The 23,308-nt window shown below is 45.0% G+C and overlaps 1 protein-coding gene across 1 annotated transcript in view; it reads left to right on the forward strand.

Moving 5' to 3' along the window:
• Positions 1–23,308, forward strand: part of VSTM4 (V-set and transmembrane domain containing 4) — an 89,828-nt gene that overhangs the window by 30,325 nt on the left and 36,195 nt on the right. The window contains exons 4-5 of the mRNA XM_059899351.1: positions 3–110; positions 9,903–9,936. Coding sequence (XP_059755334.1) covers positions 3–110; positions 9,903–9,936 — 142 coding nt within the window. The remainder of the gene's footprint in view (positions 1–2; positions 111–9,902; positions 9,937–23,308) is intronic.

A 23,308-nucleotide genomic window follows, 5' to 3' on the forward strand; every position in this document is an offset into this window, starting at 1 on the left:
AGACCTCTACGTGTATGCTGTGCTCGTGTGCTGTGTGGGGATTCTCAGCGTTCTGCTCTTCACCCTGACCATCATCTGGCAGTCTGTGTTTAGCAAGAGGAAATCCAGAGGTAAGAGAACAGATAAAGTCATGTCTGGAGTGGGAGCACAGCCAAACCACAGACAGGCGGAAGATGTTGGGCAAAGTATCACTTTGGTTGAAAGATGCATCCTGAGTCAGGGATTATTCACCTGTGACTGGTAAGCAGTGTGAGTGAGGAGATGTGTCTACCTTAGACTCCGCTAAAATCAACGTAGGCCACTGTTGACGTCATTTCAGTACCCCCTTTTCTCGAATCCCTTCCTTCCGTGGTTTCTGAGGGCCCTTACCTCTCTCTTCCTCCCAGAAGAGGCTGTGGAGTCAGGTGACCCTGGGTTTGATTCTGGCTCTGCCGCTTAAGACTGAGTTTTTAGACACATTCCTTAACCACTCTGAACTTTGGTTTCCTCATTTATTAAATGACATGGGATCACACCACCTTCCTTACATTGAATGTTGTTGTGTGTTCATAATTTAATTACAGTACCTGACACTGTGCCGGGCAGGCAGATGGGATTAGAAAGGCACCCCTTCCCTTCTCTTACTGTCCAGTCTGAGTGTTCCCTTCCTTCTGTCTTCTTTCTTGTTGGTGTCCCTGTCCCCTGGGTTCTGTCCTTAGCCCCTTCTTGCTTTACTCTTTCTTCCTTAGTGATTACAGTTCTCACGACTCTGACTCTTACGTCCCTATGAATGCTGCCTGCTTTCTCTCTCTAGTCCCCGCCTCTCACCAAACCTCCAGGTCGCGTTTCCACCAGCTCCTGTTTCCTCTGAAATACCCTCCCTGTGCACCCCGACTTCAGAATTTCTGAAACAGATGGGGACCCTGCAGCTCCCAGAGATGATCTGGGTAAGAGCTGGGCTCTGGAATTAGAATAACTCTGGTTCAAATGGCGACTCTTCACCTACCAGCTGATGACTTACCTGCCGTGCCTCACCTTCTCCCTCTAAATAATGGGGAAAATACCAGTATACCAGTCTCACAGGATTGTTGTGAGGATTAAGTTGAAAAAAAAAAAAAACACAAATAAAACCCTTTACCCATTCCAGCTCCTTGTAAGTGTCCTGCATTTATGATGACATATGGTTATAGTTCTATATAATAATTATTACTATTAGCCCAAGGTCATAAAGCTGGGAAGTATTAGATTTGGTGGTCATGGCTTAGGGGGACAATTAAACAGGAAAACTGAGCAGAGTTTCCAGAGGGGACTCTCCCTAGAGGTGCAGTCAGGGCTAAAGGAATCTGGGAGGGAGGGAGAGAAAGGCATTCAGGGACCAGCACCCGTGGGATGCTATTTCCGCCCTAGAGCTTAGGGGACAAGGGGAGAAGAGGTTTCTGGAACTTGTGAGAGCTGCAGCTGTGGGAGCACCAATAAGAGCCTTAGAAGAGGGACTCAGGCAATGCCAAACCAGGCCGCAGCAGGGAGGGAGCCAGGAGCCTACCTTCCTCAGCCCCTCCCTGCCCCCTGCCTTCAGGTGTCCCTCGGCTGCTTTCCTTTGGTCCTGCCTCCCAGCCCGGAAGCCAGAGGACGTGCACAGAGGTCAGCCTCCAGGGCCCGAGCAGGGTGGAGAAGGGATGGGGAGCTGGACGGGTACGCAGGCCATGCAGCACTGGAAGCGGAGCCAGAGCTCTAGCCAGATCCATCTTCCGCAGCCCGTGTGCTGCCCACCATGCTCTGTGTGTCCGTGCTGCACTCCGAGAGCCACCCTCCACGCCTGCGCACACCTCATCCATGGTGCCCGAGCTTTTCTCCTGTTCCAGAGACTTGATGGCTTTGATGAGCTCGTGGCACATGTTGCACACGTGCCAGTGTATTTGCCTCCCTCCAGGAGGACGGTGTGTAAGACAGGGACCATGCGTCTGACCCATTCTCCTTGGAATTCGGCTCATGACAGCTGCTCAACAAATGGTGGGCAAATGGCTTTGCTTCCCAGCTGCTTTGCTCCCAGCTGTTGGAGTTTGGATGCCACATTGGCAGTCTCCAAGCCTGTTTTGCTCGAAAGGCACCTCTGCCTGGGCTCAGGGGCATGATAGAGAAATCTGCCTGGAGTGCAGGCCCTGTTAGGCCGTGGGGAGGAGCAGGGAAACAGCAACGTAGGCAGTTCAGGAGAAGTCCTTCTCCTCCAAAGCCAACAAGGCAGACTGGGACATAAGCTCCAGGCTTCCCACAGAGCCACTGAGAACCCAGATCTTAGCTGCCCTCGTGCCCCTGGGAGTGGGCTCCAGATGGCCTCGTGTGTGCCTGTACACAGTGTCCGAAGCCCTATGAGCTGTCAGGAGCTTTGCCTGAGCACTTGCTGTGGGCCAGACCCCTCCACATTCTCATGAGTCCTCACCACCAGCCCGAATGACAGCCCATATTGCTCCCATTTGACAGAGGACACAGCTGGGGAGCTTGATCAAGTCCTGAAACAAGGGAGTGGCAGAGCCCGAGCCCAGCCCGATCCTCAGCCTCCGTGTTTCTGTTCAAGAAAACCTCAGCCATCTGGGGGCTGACGTTGCCCAGGAATTTTCCTTCAGCCTTCAGTGCGGTTGTTGCTGAGGTCCTCCGCAGACAGCAGTTCATGGCTCCCGCAGCTCCTCGGGGGCGTGGCATCCGTCTGGTACAACCGCTGCCCACAGGCTGGCATCCTATATCCCTGGCAGGACCGTGCATGTTAGGCCTGGCGTTAGCCCTCACCTGGACCTGGGAGGCGTAGAGCAGCACTGCCCAGACCTTCAGGAACAGACTGCTCACCTGGGAACCTGCTCCAATGCAGGTTCTGATTCAGAGCGTAAGGGCAGGCCTGACAGTCTGCATTTCTAATGAGAAGTGCAGGCAGCGCCACCCTGATGATGGGAGGCCTCACTTTGAGTAGCAAGGCCTTAGAACCAGTTCTTCTTCACTCTAGCCTGCTCAGCACTTCTCTTTACAATGAATATTTTGAAATGATCTCATTACTATCTTGAAATGAAACTCATAGATAAACTATGCTCCCTGGATGCACAAAAATCAAATCAGGCCCAGACCCCCTTGTTATATAGACAGTTTCTGGGTTTCCTATGCAAGTGTGTGTCTGTGGGTCCTTCTGCATCCTCCTGCCTGTGTGGGAGCCACAGAGCACCCAGGTTTGCAGGCTGCTCACACACACGTGGGAAGCAGAGGACAGCCTGGCACTCGCTCTCCCGCTTGCTCAGCAAGATCTGTCTGAAAAGAGGATGTCAGAGTAGCTGTCTCTGCTCCTGCTGTGATCTCCCGCTGGGCCCCTGAGATACACACACCCCATCCTGGAAGCCAGGGGACCTGAGGGCCAGTCCCCTTCTCTCTCACCTTCCTGCTGCCCTGCCCTCACCCTGTCCTCCTAGGGCGCTCATTGCTCATAGAGCTGGAATTAATTGCACCACGTGTGACTTACTTTCTACTTTCCTCTGAGCTGCGAGTCTCCATCCCTACTCTTTGTGAGTGCCGGGGTACCCGGAACTTCATCCCAGGGCCTCTGCAGCTCTGAGTCACCCTGGAATGCACCAATCCTGGTGGCGTTACTCTAGTGGATTTTCAAGCACACTGGTTTCAGAGGCCTTTGCTTCTTCCGGAATGAGTCCATACCTACTGCTTTGGTGTGGCCCCAACAATCCCTCAACCTTCCGTGTTTGAGCTTTTAAAAGGACAGCTTTGAAGGCACACGCAACCAGAGGGAGAGGGGTCTAGCCCATTTGTCTCGGCTCCCATGTTTGTCACGACTGCGTTTAGCTTGCACTCGATGTGCTAAAACCCTGGCTCCAAAGCCAGGCTCCCCACGGCTTGCCAGGCACCTACATCTGCCTGCCACAAACTGGCTCTCCGCTTGCTTCCCCGTGGTGACGGGATCAAAGGGCCTGTGATCTTTTCTCCCAGAAGTACAAGAAAGAGGGAGCTGGGGCGCTGCCTCCCACTCACAGCCCCACTTAGTGGAGGGAGGAGGCCGCCAGGTACGGAATGGGGTGTCCCTGGGACCCTGGGGAGGATGAAGGGCTCAGCAGCCTGGCATCAGAGACGCTCGGACACTGGGACACCCCAGCATGAGCTCTCCCCTCCAAACACTTCTGAGACGCAGGCTTGGTCATCAGAGCGTGTGGGAAGGCTCGGTGAGCTCTCCTGGGCCCGCTGCCCCATCAGAAGGGAGCCCGTCTCCCCGAGTGGGTGCTCGGAAGCCTCCCCAGTAGCTTCGTGAATAGAGCGCTGGACCTAGGGCCTGGATTCAAGCTCCTTTACTTGTAAAGCAGGTCTTCTCAGGCCCCAAATAAACGACCTGAGCCCCAGGTGTCCTCGCTGTGAAATGGGGATCAAAGTTACTCTTACCTCACAGGGCTCTGGGGACACTTTCCCCGGTGCCGTGGCTGCCAGTCCTGGGCCTGGGCAGCTCCAGGGGCCACCTTCTTCTGTGTGTGGTCCCCCTCTCCAGGTGGCATCCCTCCACTGTAGTCATGGTGACGGTGGCTCGGCCCTCCCGACGGCTAGGGCAAATACAACCCCCCTGTGCACTGTCCCGAGTAGAAATACAAAGTGGGCTACGCATGTAGTTGGACATATTTTTTTTTAGTAGTCACATTTAAAAAGTAAAAAGATAACAGGTGACATTAATTTTAATCCATTTTATTAAACCCAATATATCTGAAATACCATTTCAACAAGCGTCATCATAAAGATTCTGAAAGAGATATTTTACATTCCTTTTTTCATATGAAGGCTGAAATCCAGCAGGTCTTCTCAGGCCCCAGATAAACATCCTGAGCCCCTAAGATTTCACAGTTCCAGCGCATCATATTCTGGACCAGTTACATTTCCCGTACTTGACAGCCACCCCAGCTCACGACTGCCATACAGGACAGCATGACTCTAGATAGAGAGCTTTATGCACTGGTGCTTTCACTGAACGGCTGTGGCCCTAAAATGCTCTTTGTACCAAGACAACAGGAGGTAGAAAACTTGGTTCTCCTCCTCAGCTTTCCACCTGGTGACTGAGGGAGACGGCTTTACCTGTCCTTGTAACCGTGCCGGCGTGGAAGCGTGGTCGAGGCAGGGCTGCTTCCTGGAGGGGCTGGCTCTTGAGCTTGGCGTGGCGGGAGCACCGTGCTGAGCAGGGGAAACGGCTGGGGCGGGAAGAGGGCATCCCAGTCCTGACCCTCCCCGCAGAGAGATGCAGATGGTGCTTTTCCAGGCTGCAGGGCGCCTGCCTGTGCTGGGGCGGGAGGAGGCTGGGAGAGCGCTGTGCAAATGCACCGGGCCCTGTGCAGGGGATGCCACTGTGCTTGCTCACCGTGCGTGCATAATGCTCTGTGGACGGAATATCCACAGGACCTATCTCAGAGTCTCTGCGAGGCCTGCGGTTCTGAAGAAGGTGCAGGCAACTTGGGGGGCAATGAGGGGGAAGGTCAGCCGTACCTCAGAGGCCCTAACACTGCTACAGAGCGTGGTAGGATGGGGGGCGTGGCTGCCTCCACCCCACATTAACCATAGTGGGGTAGGCAGTGGTGACAGGGACAGTCCCAGGTGGCAGTGATGGCCCCCAGCCTGGACATGTCACCTGGGAGGTTTGGCCATGCGGTGGCGTCTGGGTGCAGTGTGGCCCCAGGCTACGAGGCAGAGGAAGGGTGGCTGGGGACCTCGTGCTCACAGATGTCTTCCTATCAGAAGAGGTGAGAAAAACAGCCCTTTCTTTTAGAGTCCTCCAAGTCCTGAAGATCACAAGTCACCACTTAAAAAACACCGTGTCCCGAGTTTTCATTTCTCTGCAGGTTGGTTGCCTTGCGTGGAGCCGGGAGCCTTTGGGTCAAGTGCCCTGGGTGCCAGGCTGTGGCCTGTGGTGGAGACTGGCTCCAGAATCACCCTTCATTGCTTTTCTTCTCTTCCTGGTCTCACTTCCCCACTCTCCAGTGGGTTTCTTAGGATCACCTCCCACATAGACTCTGCACTTGAATCCCTGTCTCACAGGCTCTGCTTCTGGGAACCCCTAACTAAGACAGGTGACACAGCTATGTAATCAGCAGTGATTATGCTATGCATATTTAAGGGAGATTCCAGGCAAGGTCTATTTCTCAGATGCCCATAATTCTTCCCCTTGGTGCCCAGGATCACTTTTGGCCCCTGGGCTGTCCCTCTTCATTAAAGGGACATCAGCCCTGCATTCACTGGGCTGAGACCTCATAAGCTTCAGTTGGCAAGTGCTGGCCGAGGTGCACGTCCTGTGCCTGGCACTGACTCTCCTCGCCAGGCTCCTGGCCCTTCTGAGTTAGCCCCCCGCCCCCATGGCCAATTACTAAGGAGCACCCCCCCCCCAGCTGCTCTCCTGCTCCCCGGCTTCCTGACCTGCAGGCTGCCCGCCTTACTGCCCCTGGACCGGACTTTCCCAAACACAGGTCAGAGCATGGGGTTCTCTAGGGCCCAGTCCCGGCTCTGCCCTGCTCCAGCCCTGGCACAGGGGACCAGCCGTTTATCCTGGACACTACTTTTTTCGTCTGTAGGAGCCCTAATGTCAGCCGCCCAGTTCCTCTGAGAATGGCGTGGAGTAGTTACAAGAGGGCTCTGGAGTCAGGCTGCCCAGTTTTGTCCCTTCGCAGGTGTGTTAGTTTGCTCGGGCTGCCATAGCAAAGCTTATAGGTGGCCGTTGTCTCCCTGTGTCTTCACATGGTTTTCCCTCTGTGCATGTCCGTATCCCTAATCTATTCTTATAAGGACACCAGCCCAACCTAATGACCTCATTTTAACTTACTCACTCCTTTAAAGGCCCTTTCTCCAAATGCAGTCATATTTTGAGGTATTGGCCTTTAGGGCTTCAACATATGAATTTGGGAGGGGGTACAGCTCAGCCCATAATATTAGCTGTGTGACCTTGGGCAAGGCTGTTAACCTCTCTGTGCCTCAGTGTCCTCCACTGTAAAATAGGTATGATGACAAAGTTATTGTGAAGATTGAATTAGAGTACAAAGTTGTGGTCTTCAAACATTTTTGTTTGCATAGCCCCTAAAATCATTTAAAAAATTATGCATCATTGAACGTTTTTTATTTTTGACATCTAAACTTCTTTATCATAAATTGTTGTAAAGGATGTAATTTCCAAGGCAAATATTGACATCTTAAAAAGAAATGGTTAAATCTTTCCTTTACATCTAAGTATCATGAATTTAACTACATCTGTTGATTTTAAAAGACTCCATAAACAAACTTTAGCTGTTAGAAATTTTATATTGTCCCTTCTTCTCCTTGAATTTTTATCTTCAATCCACTTCCCCCACAAAATTTTATCCTATTTTCATACATTTTTGTTTTGAAAGTTCTTTGTTGATCGCTGATTATATTTCTCTGTAAAATAGTATGTGTATAAAAATTTAAATTAAGATTTTAAAAATTTCCTTATTCCGCAAGTCTCTAGGTGCTAAAATTTTTTCCTGGATTGAATTATCAGTAAATACTGCACAATTAATAAAGATTTAGAAATGAATATAAAATTAATCAAAACCACATAAATACAAGTTTAGATAAATAATAATCATAAGAAGTAAAATTTTATTGGAAATGTATATTTATTGAAATGGATTTTTATTTTTACCTCCTATATTCTTGTATGAATTTGTAATAGAATTCAGCATCACTTCTATTCCTATATTTTTAAGAGATGTTAGCTCTGAAATACCTCGTTCAATATAAAAATAGGCAGGAATGGATGAAGTTTCCTTATACCACTCAGTACTTTAAACTGCTTCTGAGTTTTATGTCAAAAGTCACAATGATCTATCATTGAAAATTTTAATACTCTACCAGCTGACGACTGGATTAGGTCATATTTCAATCCTTGTCGAAAGCAAAATATTGGAAAGCTTTCCTCTAGTGAAAAGTTTATTTGCCCAGTCATTGCTTTCTCAACACTGACACCAATATTTTTTTTTTAATTAATTAATTAATTTATTTTTGGCTGTGTTGGGTCTTCGTTTGTGTGCGAGGGCTTTCTCTAGTTGTGGCAAACGGGGGCCACTCTTCATCGCGGTGCGCGGGCCTCTCACTATCGCGGCCTCTCTTGTTGCGGAGCACAGGCTCCAGACACCAGGCTCAGTAGTTGTGGCTCACGGGCCCAGTTGCTCCGCGGCATGTGGGATCCTCCCAGACCAGGGCTCGAACCCGTGTCCCCTGCATTGGCAGGCGGATTCTCAGCCACTGCACCACCAGGGAAGCCCTGACACCAATATTTTAAATCATTTATTGATTCATTGGGGCCATTGATGTGCCCACTGGCTTTTACCCCCAGGACAGGTCTCTGTAGTACAAGTCAGGGTGGGTAAGAGGTAAGCCTTGACTTTATGAAGTAGAAAGGGTGATGTAACAGGGAGGAAGGGAAAGGAATACAGCCAGACCTCAGGCACGTTCCAGGGGAATGAATTCTAAGGAAAGAATACCGTGGGAGGTGAGGATCCAGAAACAGATGTCCTTAAAACTGTTCTTCCTAAGAGTGCCCAGGGGTATGCAAACCCCAGACTAAAGACCACTGATCTATATAATAAGCTTAGAATAGTGCCAGGAACATATGAAGTGTTCAGGAAGTATGAACTATGGTTCTATATAGGTGTTAAGTAAATGGAATGCAGAAAGAGTTCAGATACTATTAGGGGGTTGGATAAGACAAACCAAAAAAACCCCTCTAAAGCTGATTCTGTCATTCTGGTTTGGAGTCTGCATTGGTCACTTGCATCACAGATCACTTCAAGTGTAGGAGCTTGAAACAACAACTGTTTTATTTGCTCACAATTCTGCAGGTCAGCAAGTTGACCTGGGCTCAGCTGAGCAGTTCTTCTGGCCTCAGCTGGATCACTCATGCAGCTGCAGCCTGCTAGTGGGTCAGCTGGGGCCTGGCTGCTTCGGCGCCTCAGCTGGGATGACTCGTGTCTGTTTCGTGTGGTCTCATCTTCCAGTAGGCTAGCCAGGCTTCTTCATGTGATAGCAGAAGAGTTCCCTGCAATGAGAGAGAGAGAGCTCACAAACCTCAGAGCACAAGGCCTTTTATGCTTCTGCTTGTGACTCATTGGCTAATGTTTCATTGGCCAAAGCACATCATGTGGCCAAGCTCAGAGTCAGTGTGGGAGGGAGTTACACAAGGATGTGGATAGATATATTAATGCGTGATTCATTGGGGCCATTGATGTAACACTCTATTACACAACTCCAGGGCCCTGTGGCTGTTTCAGCTTTACTTCTCTTTGAGGTGAACTCAATGATGAGCTTAGATTGGACACTTGTTAGGATAACTGCCTAGGTATTCTTATTTTTCCTCTGTAGCTAGAACATGGTTTTTCTGAAGGAGACCTACTATGGAGGATGTCATTGCAAAAAAAAAAAAAAAAAAAAAAAAGGCTATTTTTTCCCAGGACCTCCTCTTAGTCCTGGAAGAGCTTTGATCAGAGAATTAAAACCCATTTTATAGACAGGAGCGCCTAAGTGGAGAAAAGTTGCCCCAAGAAGGCTTTCTCATGACTAAGGCAGAGCTTAGAAGTTGGGTGACTCTATAACTCTAGATTAGAACCTGATTCAACCTGGCTTGGCAAAAAAAATGAATTTTGGTGGTTATGTAACCAGGAAGTCTGAGGTGTATGGCTTCATGCCTGGCTTGATCCAGGTATGGAACAATATCAAGTCACTGTGGTGTCCTTGCCATGGCTCTGCTGTACTCATCCAAAGAGAAGGATAATAGCCCTGAGAGGTGGTTTGTGCCAACGTTTGGGCAATACCTGGCCACCTACATTTCCTAGGGATTCCTGGAGAATATATATCTAAAGTAGCATTTATTTACCATCTTCTATTTCTTTTTCCTTTCACAGTGAGACACTATTTGGTGAAATGCCCTCAGAACAGGTAGGAATATTTTCTTCTTTTTTTCAAGTAAAACTCTTTGCTATTTTACTTTCTTTTGATATTACCAAGAAATGGTTAAATTCATATCTTTACCTTAACGTCTGCATATTAGTTCAAAAATTGGCCTAAAAATGTGTGTTCTGCATGCACTTGCATGTTTCCAGATTTCATGTTCTGACTGTCACCCTGAGAGGGGCCAGCAAACATGTGGCTCATGCTGGCCCAACATACATGCTGGAGGAGGCTTGACACTTGCTCTTGAATGACTGTTCCCCTGCTTAGGAAGGAGCTGGCAGGTGGACTGAACCACTTTGATGCCTCCTGACCACAAACACTCCTGATCCCCTTCCACCAATGCCTGCTTGTCCTATGTCCTACTCTACAGAATGCGTCCATTAGTGATATATGTGCTAAGATGCTAGCCTTTTAGCTGATGGGACACACCTCACAGGTAACAATAGTTATGGAGTTAGGGTAGATATTGCAAACTCATAGTATTTAAAAATTTGAGACTTCTGGTCCAGGCAGGATGGATTAGATCAACTTCTCCCTGCTCTTCCCTGCTAATAAGCACAACTGTCATTTCTGGAAATAATATAAGAGACAAACAAAGGAGGACTCTGAAAGGTAGTAAGAAGAAAATCATGAAAGACAAAGGCAAAGAGAAAAATCTTAAAAGCAACCAGAGAGAAACAATGCATTATCAGGGAAACACAAATTTGAATGACAGTGCATTTTTCATCTGAATCCGTGGAGGGCAGAAAGAAGCAGCCCATTTTTCAAATACTGCAAGAAAAGAACTGCCACCCACAAATTCTATATTCAGCAAAACTATCCTTTAGGAATGAAGGGGATATAAAGACATTCTCAGATGAAGGGAAACTAAAAGAATTTTTAGTTTCACTATCAGGCCTACTTTAAAAGAATGGCTAAAAGAAATTCTTGAAATAAAAGGAAATATCTTGATGCATTAGGAAGGAAGAAGGAAGAATTGAAAGAGCAGAAATATGGGTGCATAAGTAGACTATTCTTTTCTTCATGAGTTTAAAAAATAATATTTGATGATTGAAACAAAAAATTATAAAACCATCTGATACTCAAGAAGAGCATTATGATATATAAAAATGAGGAGGGTAAAGTGACCTAAATAGAAATGAGATTTCCACACTTTACTTCAAGTGATAGAACATTTTTACCAGTAGGCTGTGGTGTCACACATGTGTATTGCAATGCTCAAAGCAATTATTAAAGAATTATGAAAAACACATTCAAAAACAGTATAGAATAATAAAGATAGAATCCTAAAATATGTTAAAGTAACATAAAGAAACAGAAGGATGAGAACCACAGAAAATAGACAGAAAGCAAATAATAAAATGGCAGACTTAATTGCTGACATACTATTTATCTTAAATGTAAGTGGTTTAAATACATCAGATGACAGAGGCTGACAGAGTGGATTAAAAAAAAAAACCATGACCTAAATATATGCTCTTTACAAGGAACTCATTTCAAACACAGTGACATAGGAAGATTGAAATAGAAGGATGGAAAAAGATATACCATGCAAACATTACCAAAAAATTCAAGAGTGGGCATAATAATACATGATAAAATAGACTTCAGTGCAAAGAAGCTTACTAGAGATAAAGAGGGACATTAAATAATGATAAATGGGTCAATCCACCAGGAAGACAAAGATCCTAAATGTGTACATATCAAATAGCAGAACCACAAAATGCCTAAAGCAAAAACTGAAAGCTGAAAGAAGAAATAGATAAGTCCACAATGATAATTGTCAACTTCAACATCCCCTCTCAGCAGTAGATAGACCAACTAGATAGAAAATTAACAAGGATTTTGAAGATCTAAACAACACAGTCAACCAAGAGGACCAAATTGATATGTATCAAAATACTCCAACCACCAGTAGCAGAACACATTTTTTTCCATCCCCCATGCAACATTCACCATAAGATATGGCTTATCTTAGACCAAATCCTGGGTTATAAAACAAATCCCAACAAATTTAAAATAATTAAAATCATATAAAATGTGTTCTCTGACTACAGTGAAATCAAACCATAAAGCAGAAATAAAACAACAGCAAGAAAATCTCTAACCATGTGGAAATTAAACAACACACTTTAAAAAAAAATCCATGGGTCAAAGAGGAAGTTTAAAAGGAAATAAAAAATACATAGGATTGACCAAAAATGAGAATAAACATAACAGAATATGTGGTATGCAGCTAAAGCTGTGCTAACAGTGAAATTTATAGGATTAAATGCTTACATAAGAAGAGAGGAAAGCCCTCCAATCAACATTCTGCGGTCTCACCTCAGGAAATTAGGAAAAGAGCAAAATAAACCTGAAGCAAACAGAAGGAAGGAGATAATAAAGTACAAAGCAGGAACTGATGAAATTGAAAACAGCGGTGTGATAGAGAGAATCAATGAAACAAGAAGCTGTTTCTTAGGAAACCTTTGGGAAAAAAAGGGTAACGTGTACATAGGATTTCTCTGCTGTATTTCTTATGACTGTATGTGAATGTACAATTACCTCTGTTAAAGTTTCAATTAAAAATTGTATTTGATATCTCTGGGGGATCCTGTTTACAGTCCCAACAACCCCTATACTTGACTGCTTTGTGTTCCTGCTATCGAGTTTGGGATCCTCAGAAATTCTGTTACTCATATCAAAATGCAAAGTTATTTTATTGAGAGCTTACTATCTACCAGGTACTGTTCTAGGAGCTTGGCAAGCAGCAGTGAAGTAAAGAGACAGAAATCCCTGCCTTCGTGAGTGCAAATGTATATGTATATGTCCCCAGGAGAGATGTCTGAGTATGGTTGAGTGAGGGGATTAGCAAGTCCTTTCCCCCAAAAAGCAACTATAAATCTTAACAAAATTGACAAAAGTAACCATTTTAGCACTTTGGAAAGACCAGAGGTATATATTAACCTGAGAGGCTTTTCTACTTGAAAAACTGCTGAACTGCTGAGAGCAACAATGGTACTCTGTGGAGTTTTGGCCTTGGGCTGCTCTGATACTCTCCCTTCCCAGCTTGGCTGATGAGGAGATTCTTTTAAGGCAGGAAGTGCTGGGAGGACCATCAGCCTCTCTATTGTGGTAGAAGGGGGCTCACTTGACTTGGAGCAGTGTGCAAAGCCCACGTTCAGCAGTGTTGGCAGTGGAAGTGGCAGGCTTAGTGGTATTGAGCAGGGAGGCCCAGTGGTTCTGCTAGCCTGAGGTTTGGGTCACAGTTGGGTCAAGCATATCTCTGGCTGAGACAACATGCATGTGCAGAGGAGAATGGAGGGCACCCAAAGGATAGAAAAAGATACATCATGCAAGTAGTAACAATAAGAGAGGTGGTAGCTAAGTTAATAAGACATACTTTAAGACAAGAAATATTACGAGAGACAAAGAAAGAAGTTTTATAATTATAAAAGATCAACATATCAGGATAATTTAACACATTATATGGACGAAACAACAGAGCCTCAACATACATGAAGCAAAAACAGAAAACTAAAAATGAAATTTTTTAATTATTCTAGAGTAACAGCTGGGAATTTCAATGCTCCACTCTCAATAATTGATAGAATACTGAGACAGAAAATCAACCAGGACACAGAAGATGAAGCAGTTTTACCTGACAAATAAGAATGCTTTACCCAGTGACTGCATGATGTATTCTTTTCAAGTTTATTTGGCACATTCTCCAGGATAGGCCATATGCTAGGCCATAAAACAAATCTTTATAAAATTAAGTATTTTATTTATGTAAGAAATCATATGAAGTCTGTTCTCTGACCACACCAGAATTAAATAGAAATTAGTGACAGAAAGAAATCTGGGAAATTCCTAAATGTTTTGAATTTCAAACAACATACTTTTAAATAATATGTGGGTCAAAGAAGAAATCAAAAGAAAAATTAGAAAATATTTTGAATTAAGTAAAAATGAAAACACAGCATATCAAAACTTATAGGATGCAACTAAAGTAGTGCTTAGAGAAAAACTTATGGCCTTTAAATGCCTATATCAGACAAGAAGAAGGGTCTAAAATCAATACCTGAAGCTTTCACCATAAGAAACTAGAAAAAGAAGTGTAAGTGAAGTCCAAAGTAAGCAGAAGAAAGGTTATAATAGAGATTAGAACAGAAATCAATGGCACAGAAAACACTTACACACACACACACACACACACACACACACACACACATACACACACACATACACAAACACACAGACACAAAGAAGTATCAATGAAACCAAAAGTTGGTTCTTTGAAAAGATCAATGGACTTGACAAACCTTAAGTTAGACTGTCCATGAAAATAAAAAAGAGAGAGAGAAAATAACCAATTACCAAAATTAGGAAAGGAAAAAGGAATCACTACAGACCCTACAAAAATTAAAAGGTTATAATCCTGATAATCCAAGTTTATTCTAACAAATTAGACAACATAAATGAAATGGAAAAATTCCTAGAAAAACACAAATTTCCAAAACTGATTTAAAAAGAAAGCTATAGTCCGAATAAACCTATAATAAGTCCAGAAGTTAAATTGTTAGCTAAAAACTTTCCAGCCATGAAAAGCCTAGGCCCACATTGCTTTACTGGTGAAGCATGCCAAGTATTAAAGGAAAATAAGAATACCAACCCCTCACAAAGTGTTTCTAAATAGTTGAGAAAGCGTAGTCTTTTCAACAAATGATGCTAGGACAAAATATATAAAGAACACTTACAACTCAATAATAACATGATAAATAACACAATTAAAAATGGGTAAAGAAGACATACAGATGGCCAACAGGCACATGAAACTATGCTCGACATCATTAATCATCAGAGAAATGCAAATTAAACCACAATGAGATATCATCTCATACCTGTCAGAATGGCTAGAATCAAAAATAACACAAATAACAAATGTTGGCAAGGGTGTAGAGAGAAGGGAACCCTCATACACTGTTGGTGGGAAGGTAAGTCAGTATAGCCACTGTGGAAAACAGTGTGGAGGTTTCTCAAAAAACTAAAAATAGAACTACCACATGACCCAGCAATTCCACTCCTGGGTATATATTCGAAAAAAACAAAAACACTAATTTGAAAAGATACGTGCACCCCTATGTTCATAACAGCACTATTTATGATTGCCAAGATATGGAAGCAACGTAAGTGTCCATCAACAGATAAGTGGATAAAGAAGATGTGGTGTATATATATATACACAATGGAATACTACTCAGCCATAAAAAAGAGTGAAATTTTGCCATTTGCAGCAACATGGATGGATTTGGAGGGTATTATGCTAAGTGAAACAAGCCAGACAGAGAAAGACAAATACTGTGTGATATCACTTATACGTGCAATCTAAAAAACCAGTAAATATAATAAAAAAGGAACAGACTCACAGATATAGAGAACAAACTGGTAGTTACCAGTGGGGAGAGGGAAGGGGATTAAGAGGTACAAATTGCTATGTATAAAATAAATAAGGTACAAGGATATATGGTGCAACACAGGGAATATAGCCAGTATTTTATAATAACTATAAATGGAATATAACCTTAAAAAATTGTGAATCACTATGTTGTACACCTGACACTTACATAATATTGTACAGCAACTATACCTCAATTTAAAAAAATGGACAAAAAAGACTTGAATAGATATTTCCCTAAAGAAGATACATAAATGGCTCGCAAGTTCATGAAAATATGTTCAATATGACTAGTCATTAGAGAAGTGTGAATAAAACCAAAACGGGATGCCACTAAACACCCACTACAATGGCTGTCATAAAAAGACAGACAATGTCAAGTGTTGGCCATGTTGTGGTGAAACTGGAACCCTGTACATTGCTGGTGGGAATGTAAAATGGTGTAGCCATTTTGGAGAAACAGTTTGGTGATTTCTTAAAACATTAAACATAGACTTAACCATATGACCCAGCAATTTCACTGGTAGGAATCTACCCAGGAGAAATGAAAACATATGTCCACACAAATACATGCATGCAGCTTTTCATAGCTGCTTTATTCATAATCACCAGAAGCTGGAAACAATCTAAGTATATCCATCAACTGGTGAATGGATAAACAAAACTTAGTAATTCATTCACTGAAATACGATTTGATAATAAAAAGTAAGAAACTGCTGATCTATGCTACCACAGGGGTGAACCTCAAAAACGTTGTACTAAGTCAACTAAGCCAGATGCAAAAAATTATGTATTGTATGATTCCACTTATTTGAAATGTCCAGAAAAGGTAAATTTATAGAGTCAGAAAGTAGATTAGTAGTTGCTTAGGGCTGAGGGTGGGAATAGGGATTAACTATAAATAGGCAAGAGGGAACTTCTGGGGGGTGATAGAGATGTTCTAAAACTGTACTGCGGTGATGGTTGCACAACTTTATAAATCTGCTAAAATTATTGAATTGTACACTTATGATCAGTGAATTTTATGGGGAGTAAATTATGCTTCAATAAAGCTATTTGTTTCTTTTTTAAAGCATATGCCCCGAAAAGGCTCCAAGGACCGGCATTTCAGGCGTGGGGGAAGGTTATGGCTCAGGTGATCAGAGGCTGTGGAGGGGCCAGCCTGCCAGTGTTCCTCAGGATTTGCATGCTGTGATCTAGCGTCTGGCCTCACATTCTTAGCAAGCAGTGCGGGAGTTTGGGCTCCACTTCCTTCCATTCCCCGGCCTTCCCCTTCAGTTGCACCTATTCAGAGCTGGTGCTGAGGCTGGAAGTACAGCGAAGGCGTCACCCCAGCCTGGTGGGCATTAGAGTTTGGTTCTCCCCCAGCCCAGTGATGCCTGCCAGAGGTCAGAGATGACCACAGAGTCCCGCTTAAATGCTGCCCCCTCTGCCCGCCGGTGCTGTCAGTGAAACTGGTTGGGCGCCTGAGTTGAGCGCTCCCTGTTGGCGTATCTCCTGTTGGGCCAGCCCACAGATCTGCCTCTGGAAAGCCTGCCTTTTCTAGTCCACTGCACCCCAGGACCCTGCAGGGGCCAGGGCTGCCACCATGAACCTGGTAGCGGGTGCCCTTCTGACTTGCATGCATCTTTCTATTAGAACCTCATGCTGGTTTGACCTAGTACAGCCCGTTCCCTGCCATGGGGCCTCACTTGTGAACTGGTCAATCCTTGCCATTTTAACTGGCCTTGACCTGAATTGTTCTCTGCCTCTGTAGCCCAGGCATTTTTTGGTTCCGTCCCTGTTGTGCCAGAGGGCTCCCAGATCCCGGCTCCTTCATCTGTGCTATGGCAGTGGGCAGCAGGGCCCCGGAGTCTCAAGCTATGATCGGGACAAATGTCCTTCTCTGTCCTCTGACCCCTTCCTCCTAAGGGAGAATGGGCAGAGAGCACAGGACCAGGGCAAGATGCCAAGAACAGAAGCCCTCAGGCAGGGGAGGGACCCTCAGGAAGAGGCCACATGCTGGCGTTGAGGCTGTGGTCACTGAGACAGGGACCTTGCCAAGTGACTGGGGCAGAACTTGGGGACTCTAGGGAATTCCATGACTTATTGAGAGAAGCTCAAACAGAAGGAAAACAAGTCTCATCTCGAATGTGTGTCATCCTTGAAGTCGGAAGTTGCCATTTCCTGGGAGGGGCGGCCTTGACCTTTGGGGCTGGGGGACAGTTCCTTTCTGATGGCAGAGTGCTCTCTCCCAGAGCAGAGACCCAGGCCTTAGTGAGCTTCTCAGGATTCTGCAAGATTTTAAGCGTGCCCTCCCTGGGGAAAGCAGCCCTGAGAGCAGCTCAACTGGTAGGTATGAAACTGTACCCCAGAATCCTGGAAGATCAGATTTTAGTTGAAATGCCACCAATTTCAGAGTTATAATGTGTTTTCATACCATGATACCTCATCAGTGCACTCATGTGCCTTTCTTCAAGTTCAAGAAAATTGTCAAGAGGGTGGAAGGGGGCACCAAAAAGGCGATTCCCAGCCGGTATGTTTCCTGACCTTTTGCTTGACCTCTTCTTATGGGTTTGAGATAATAAATTTTTGCAAATGGGAGAAATTAAAATGGACATTGTGTCACCTGTGCTGATGCAGTTACAGCTGAAGTTGTGTAAGCTTTCTTCATGTTTTCTGGTGCATACACTTTCTCAAGGATAAAGAGTCAGGGCCACAGACTATTTACATGTTGGATAAATTACAGGCACAGTTTTACTGTACTTTGTGAGCTTAGTTTAAATCATTTTTCAGTCTTTTCTGAACCATCAGAGATTTTTAAACATACTCCCACAGTCGAAGTATGGGATTTAATAAGTGATTTGTTCAGGATCTTAGTGAAGGCAGAGATGTGATTTCAAAGCGAATATGAAGATATATGCTCAAAACTGAGATATGTAACTACTTGCTTCATTTGTATAATATTGAATAGTAGCAGTGTTATAAAACATTTATTCCTTCTGCGAAAGGCAATCTGCTGCGATGGTTAAAGATTCTGTGGCCAGGCTGCCTCAGTTCACATCCGGGCTCTGCCACTGATTGCTGCGTGCCTTTAGCTAATTTTTCAACCTCTCTGATAAAATGAGGGCAATAATAGTCCTAGCATATAGTGTGTTGGGAGGATTTCATGAGTTAGTCAGTACAAAGTGCTTCCAACAGGTAAATGGTGAGCTCTATGCAAATGGTTCTGTTATTATTCAGTCAATACTTACGATTGATTCTTCTGTAAGCTTGTAAGGCCCATAGAACAAGGATGAAATAACACACAGCCCATGCCTTGAGGTCTCCCTCTAGTGGGAGACCCAGAGAAACAAGACCGTGGCAGCACCCGTGGGATGCCCACGGAGCTGTCACGGACACCCGGAGGAGGTGCTCCTAACCCTGTCCCAGGGGTCTGTGGGTGGTAGGGAAGGCTTCCTGGGGGTGAAATCTGGGCCAAGTCTTGAAGGGTGAGTTAGAGCATGACAGGAGAAGAGGGTTGGGGGAGGGCAGCACACAGAACTGGGGAGAGAAAAGCACAGCGGATGAAGGGATTTAGTCCATGGAGGTGAGGAACCCTGGAGATTCAGGGCAGAGCAGCAGGGAGGTGAGGCTGGAGTTGGTGGCAGGGCCAGATGCCAGGGGATGGCAGTCATCATAGTAATAACAATAACGGAGCCACACTGTTATTAAATGCCGTGCCCTGGCACAGTGCGAAGCGTGGGACACACACCATCTTCTTCCCGCCTCACAACAACCCCATGAGTGGGTGCTGTGATTATCTCCATCCTACAGATGAGAAAGCAATACAAAAAGTGTTGATGTTGGTGAGGTCTCCTGGCCAGTGAGGGGAAGAACAGCGAGGGCTGCCAGCCCAGGCCACCTGGCTCCAGGGCTCACACATTAGCATAGGCTGGGAAGCTTGGATCTGATTGTGAGAGCTTTGGTGTTGGCATTCACACAAATGAACAAGAAGTAGATGCTGCAGAAATGTTAGGGCAATGGAAGGAGAAGCGGGAAGGGTTTGGCGATCGATGCTGGGATTGGCTGCAGCTGCCCTGCATCCCTTGACTTTGAAAAGTGCATCCCTCTGGTCATAGGCATCGATCTGTGGGTGTCTGAGCCTCTGTCCGCATTCAGCTGAGCAAGCAAGGGGGCGAGGGCAGGGACGGCAGACTTGGGTGTGTGTCTCCTGACCTTCCTCCTGCATCCCTGACATCACTGCTGTGCAGTCTTATCCTCGCCCCACCCCAGGGCTCAGGCTCAGCTCCCTCCTTCCAGAGCCCTAGGCAGAGGCAGGCATGAGGAGGACAGGCCTGTGCGACGGGACCTGGTTGTTATTCCTGGAATCACGTGACAAACATCCACCTGGTTTTAGTGTCAGTTTGAGCTGTGCCACTCAGCAGCTTGGTGACGTTGGACCAGTCACTCAGCTTCTCTGGGAATATTTCACCCTCCACAAAATGGGCACAAACTTGCCTTTGTCCCTATGGCTCAGGGTCGTCGTGAGGATTCAGTGAGATGATACCGGCTGTGGACTAATTCCTCATAATTACTCATGGAGTGCCCGTGTACCTCTGCAGCTGAACACTTTATGGGATTTACTTCTAATCCTCATAAAAACCCTGCAAGGTACAAATTAATCTCCCCAGATTAAGAACATGAATAAAACTGCCAACTCTTAGATGAAGAGTTAGCTCTCTGTAAACCTTTTGATTCCAGGTAACAGAAAAGCCAGCTCAGATGGTCTTACCCAGGAAGGGACTTGGCTGGCTCACCTGACCGGGGATGCTGCAGTGGGTGGGCCTTGCTCCGGGGGGCACAGGGTCCTTAGGGCAGTGGCTTCTGCTCCCAGCCCTTCTCTGGGCAGTGCTGCCTCCAGGCTTTGATGTGTCCTCAGGCCAGGCCAGCTCCCCTTGGGAAGGGAACGGTGGCAGCTCGTGCTTTCACCCCTGGCCTCATGAAGGAGTCATCTTACTTCCTAATGAGCAAACACAACTGAACTCATTGTTATGGGACCAACCTGAACCAAGCACTAAGGCCAGAGGATAAAACTGTGCCGAGCAGGGGGTGGGGGTCAGTGCCACCCAAACATTTGCCTTCAGCCCTAGGGGGCAGGGAGTGCATGCTGGGCAGGTAACCCCAATGACCTCTCCTTGCTTTTATTCTTATGACCCAAGACCAACACTGCATAGAACCGCTAAATTTTGGGTGCGCCAAAAGGTTCATTCGGTTTTTTCCGTAAGATGGCTCTAGTAGCACTTAGTTGTCTTTAACTTCATTCGAAACAATTTTGTTAGATTGTATGTGACAGCTGTCATATCAGCATGCATTTTAAAAAAGACATCAAAATTGGTGAATTTTTGTGTAGCCATTTTAATATTGAAGTTGGAAGAAAAAAAACAACATTTTCAGCATATTATGTTTTATTATTTCAAGAAAGGTAAAAACGCAACTGAAACGCACAAAAAGATTTGTGCAGTGTATGGAGAAGGTGCTGTGACTGATCGAACATGTCAAAAGTGGTTTGTGAAGTTTCATGCTGGAGATTTCTCACTGGACAATGCTGCACGGTCAGGTAGACCTGCTGAAGTTGATAGTGATCAAATCGAAACAATAATTAAGAACAATCAACATTATACCACGTGGGAGACAGCTGACGTACTCAAAATATCCAAATCAAGGGTTGAAAATCATTTGCACCAGCTTGGTTATGTGAATCGCTTTGATGTTTGGGTTCCACATAAGTTAAGGGAAAAAAACCTTGACAGTATTTCCACATTCGATTCTCCACTGAAACATAATGAAAACATTCTGTTTTTAAAGCAAATTGTGATGGACTATTAAAAGTGGATACTGCACAGTAATGTGGAACGGAGGAGATTGTGGGGCAAGTGAAATGAACCACCACCAACCACACCAAAGGCCGGTCTTCATCTAAAGAAGGTGATGTTGTGTATATGGTGGGATTGGAAGGGAGTCCTCTATTATGAGCTCCTTCCAGAAAACCAAACGATTATTTCCAACAAGTACTGCTCCCAATTAGACTAACTGAAAGTGGCACTCGACGAAAAGCATCCAGAATTAGTCAACAGAAAACGCATAATCTTCCATCAGGATAACGCAAGACTGCATGTTTCTTTGGTGACCAGGCAAAAACTGTTACAGCTTGGCTGGGAAGTTCTGATTCATCTGCTGTATTCACCAGACATTGCACCTTCGGATTTCCATTTATTTTGGTCTTTACAAAATTATCTTAACGGAAAAAATTTCAATTCCCTGGAAGACTGTAAAAGGCATCTGGAACAGTTTTTTGCTCAGAAAGATGAAAAGTTTTGAGAAAACCATAATTCAAAAAGAGACATGTACCACAATGTTCATTGCAGCACTATTTACAATAGCCAGGGCATGGAAGCAACCTAAGTGTCCATCGACAGATGAATGGATAAAGAAGATGTGGCACATATATACAATGGAATATTACTCAGCCATAAAAAGAAATGAAATTGAGTTATTTGTAGTGAGGTGGTTGGACCTAGAGTCTGTCATACAGAGTGAAGTAAGTCAGAAAGAGAAAAACAAATACCGTATGCTAACACGTATATATGGAATCTAAAAAAAAAAAAAAAAAGGTTCTGATGAACCTAGGGGCAGGACAGGAATAAAGATGCAGACGTAGATAATGGACTTGAGGACACAGGGAAGGGGAAGGGTAAGCTGGGACAAGATGAGAGAATGGCATGGACATATATACACTACCAAATGTAAAATAGATAGCTAGTGGGAAGCAGCCACATAGCACGGGGAGATCAGCTCAGTGCTTTGTGACCACCTAGAGGGGTGGGATAGGGAGGGTGGGAGGGAGGGAGATGCAAGAGGGAGGGGATATGGGGATATATGTATACGTATAGCTGATTCACTTTGGTATACAGCAGAAATTAACACAACGCTGTAAAGCAATTATACTCCAATAAGGATGTTAAGAAAAAAAAAGTTTTGGGAAGATGGAATTATGAAGTTGCTTGGAAAATGGCAGAAGGTAGTAGAACAAAAGGGTGAATACATTGTTCAATAAAGTTCGTGGTGTAATTGAAAAATGTGTCTTTTATTTTTACTTAAAAAACTGAAGGCACTTTTTGGCCCACCCAATATTAAGGAAGCACCTCCTGACCTTACCAGTTAGTGTTCAGAGATTTCAAACTTACAAACTAAACCACCTCCAAGCCTTTACGCAGACTCTGTGAAACTGGCAGGGACCACGAAGGATGAGCTCTCACAGTGAGGCCCAGCAGAACCTCTCAGGTGATGTAAACCATTTATGATGAAAGGCCATGGGGAGGCTGTGGACAGGGAGGTGCCTTGGCAACTGCCTCACGAAGGAGCAGCTTTTATCCTGGTGCTCGTCACAAAATGCATGCAAAAATGTCAGACATAGGATGAAAGCAGCAGAAAGTAATGCATCAGGACCCCCGGGGTCTGCAGGTCCTTTCTAGGTGCGCCCGCTCTGGCACAGGTTTCTGAGAACCCTGCCATGTCCGTCCAGTCCCTATTCAAGGACTCCGAGAGCAGATTCCATAATAATGATGATCATAATGCTGGTAAAGCTGCTGGCAAAGCTATGGAGACAGTTAATAGATCAGTGGTTGCCAGAGGTGGGGGAGGGAGGGATGAATAGGAAGAGCACAGAGGAATTTTAGGGCATGGAAGCTATTCTGTATGATACTACAGTAATGGCTACATTATAAATTTGTCCAAACCCATAGAATGTACAACACCAAGAGTGAACCCTAATGTAAACTGTGGACTTTGGGTGATGATGTGTGTCAAGGTAGTTTCATCAATTAAAACAAGTGTACCGCTCTGGTGGGGATGTTCATAATGGAGGTGGTCAGGGGTCTATGGAAAATCTCTGTATCT

The sequence above is a fragment of the Balaenoptera ricei genome, chromosome 16, assembly GCF_028023285.1.
Source record: "Balaenoptera ricei isolate mBalRic1 chromosome 16, mBalRic1.hap2, whole genome shotgun sequence".
Classification (NCBI taxonomy): Eukaryota; Metazoa; Chordata; class Mammalia; order Artiodactyla; family Balaenopteridae; genus Balaenoptera; species Balaenoptera ricei.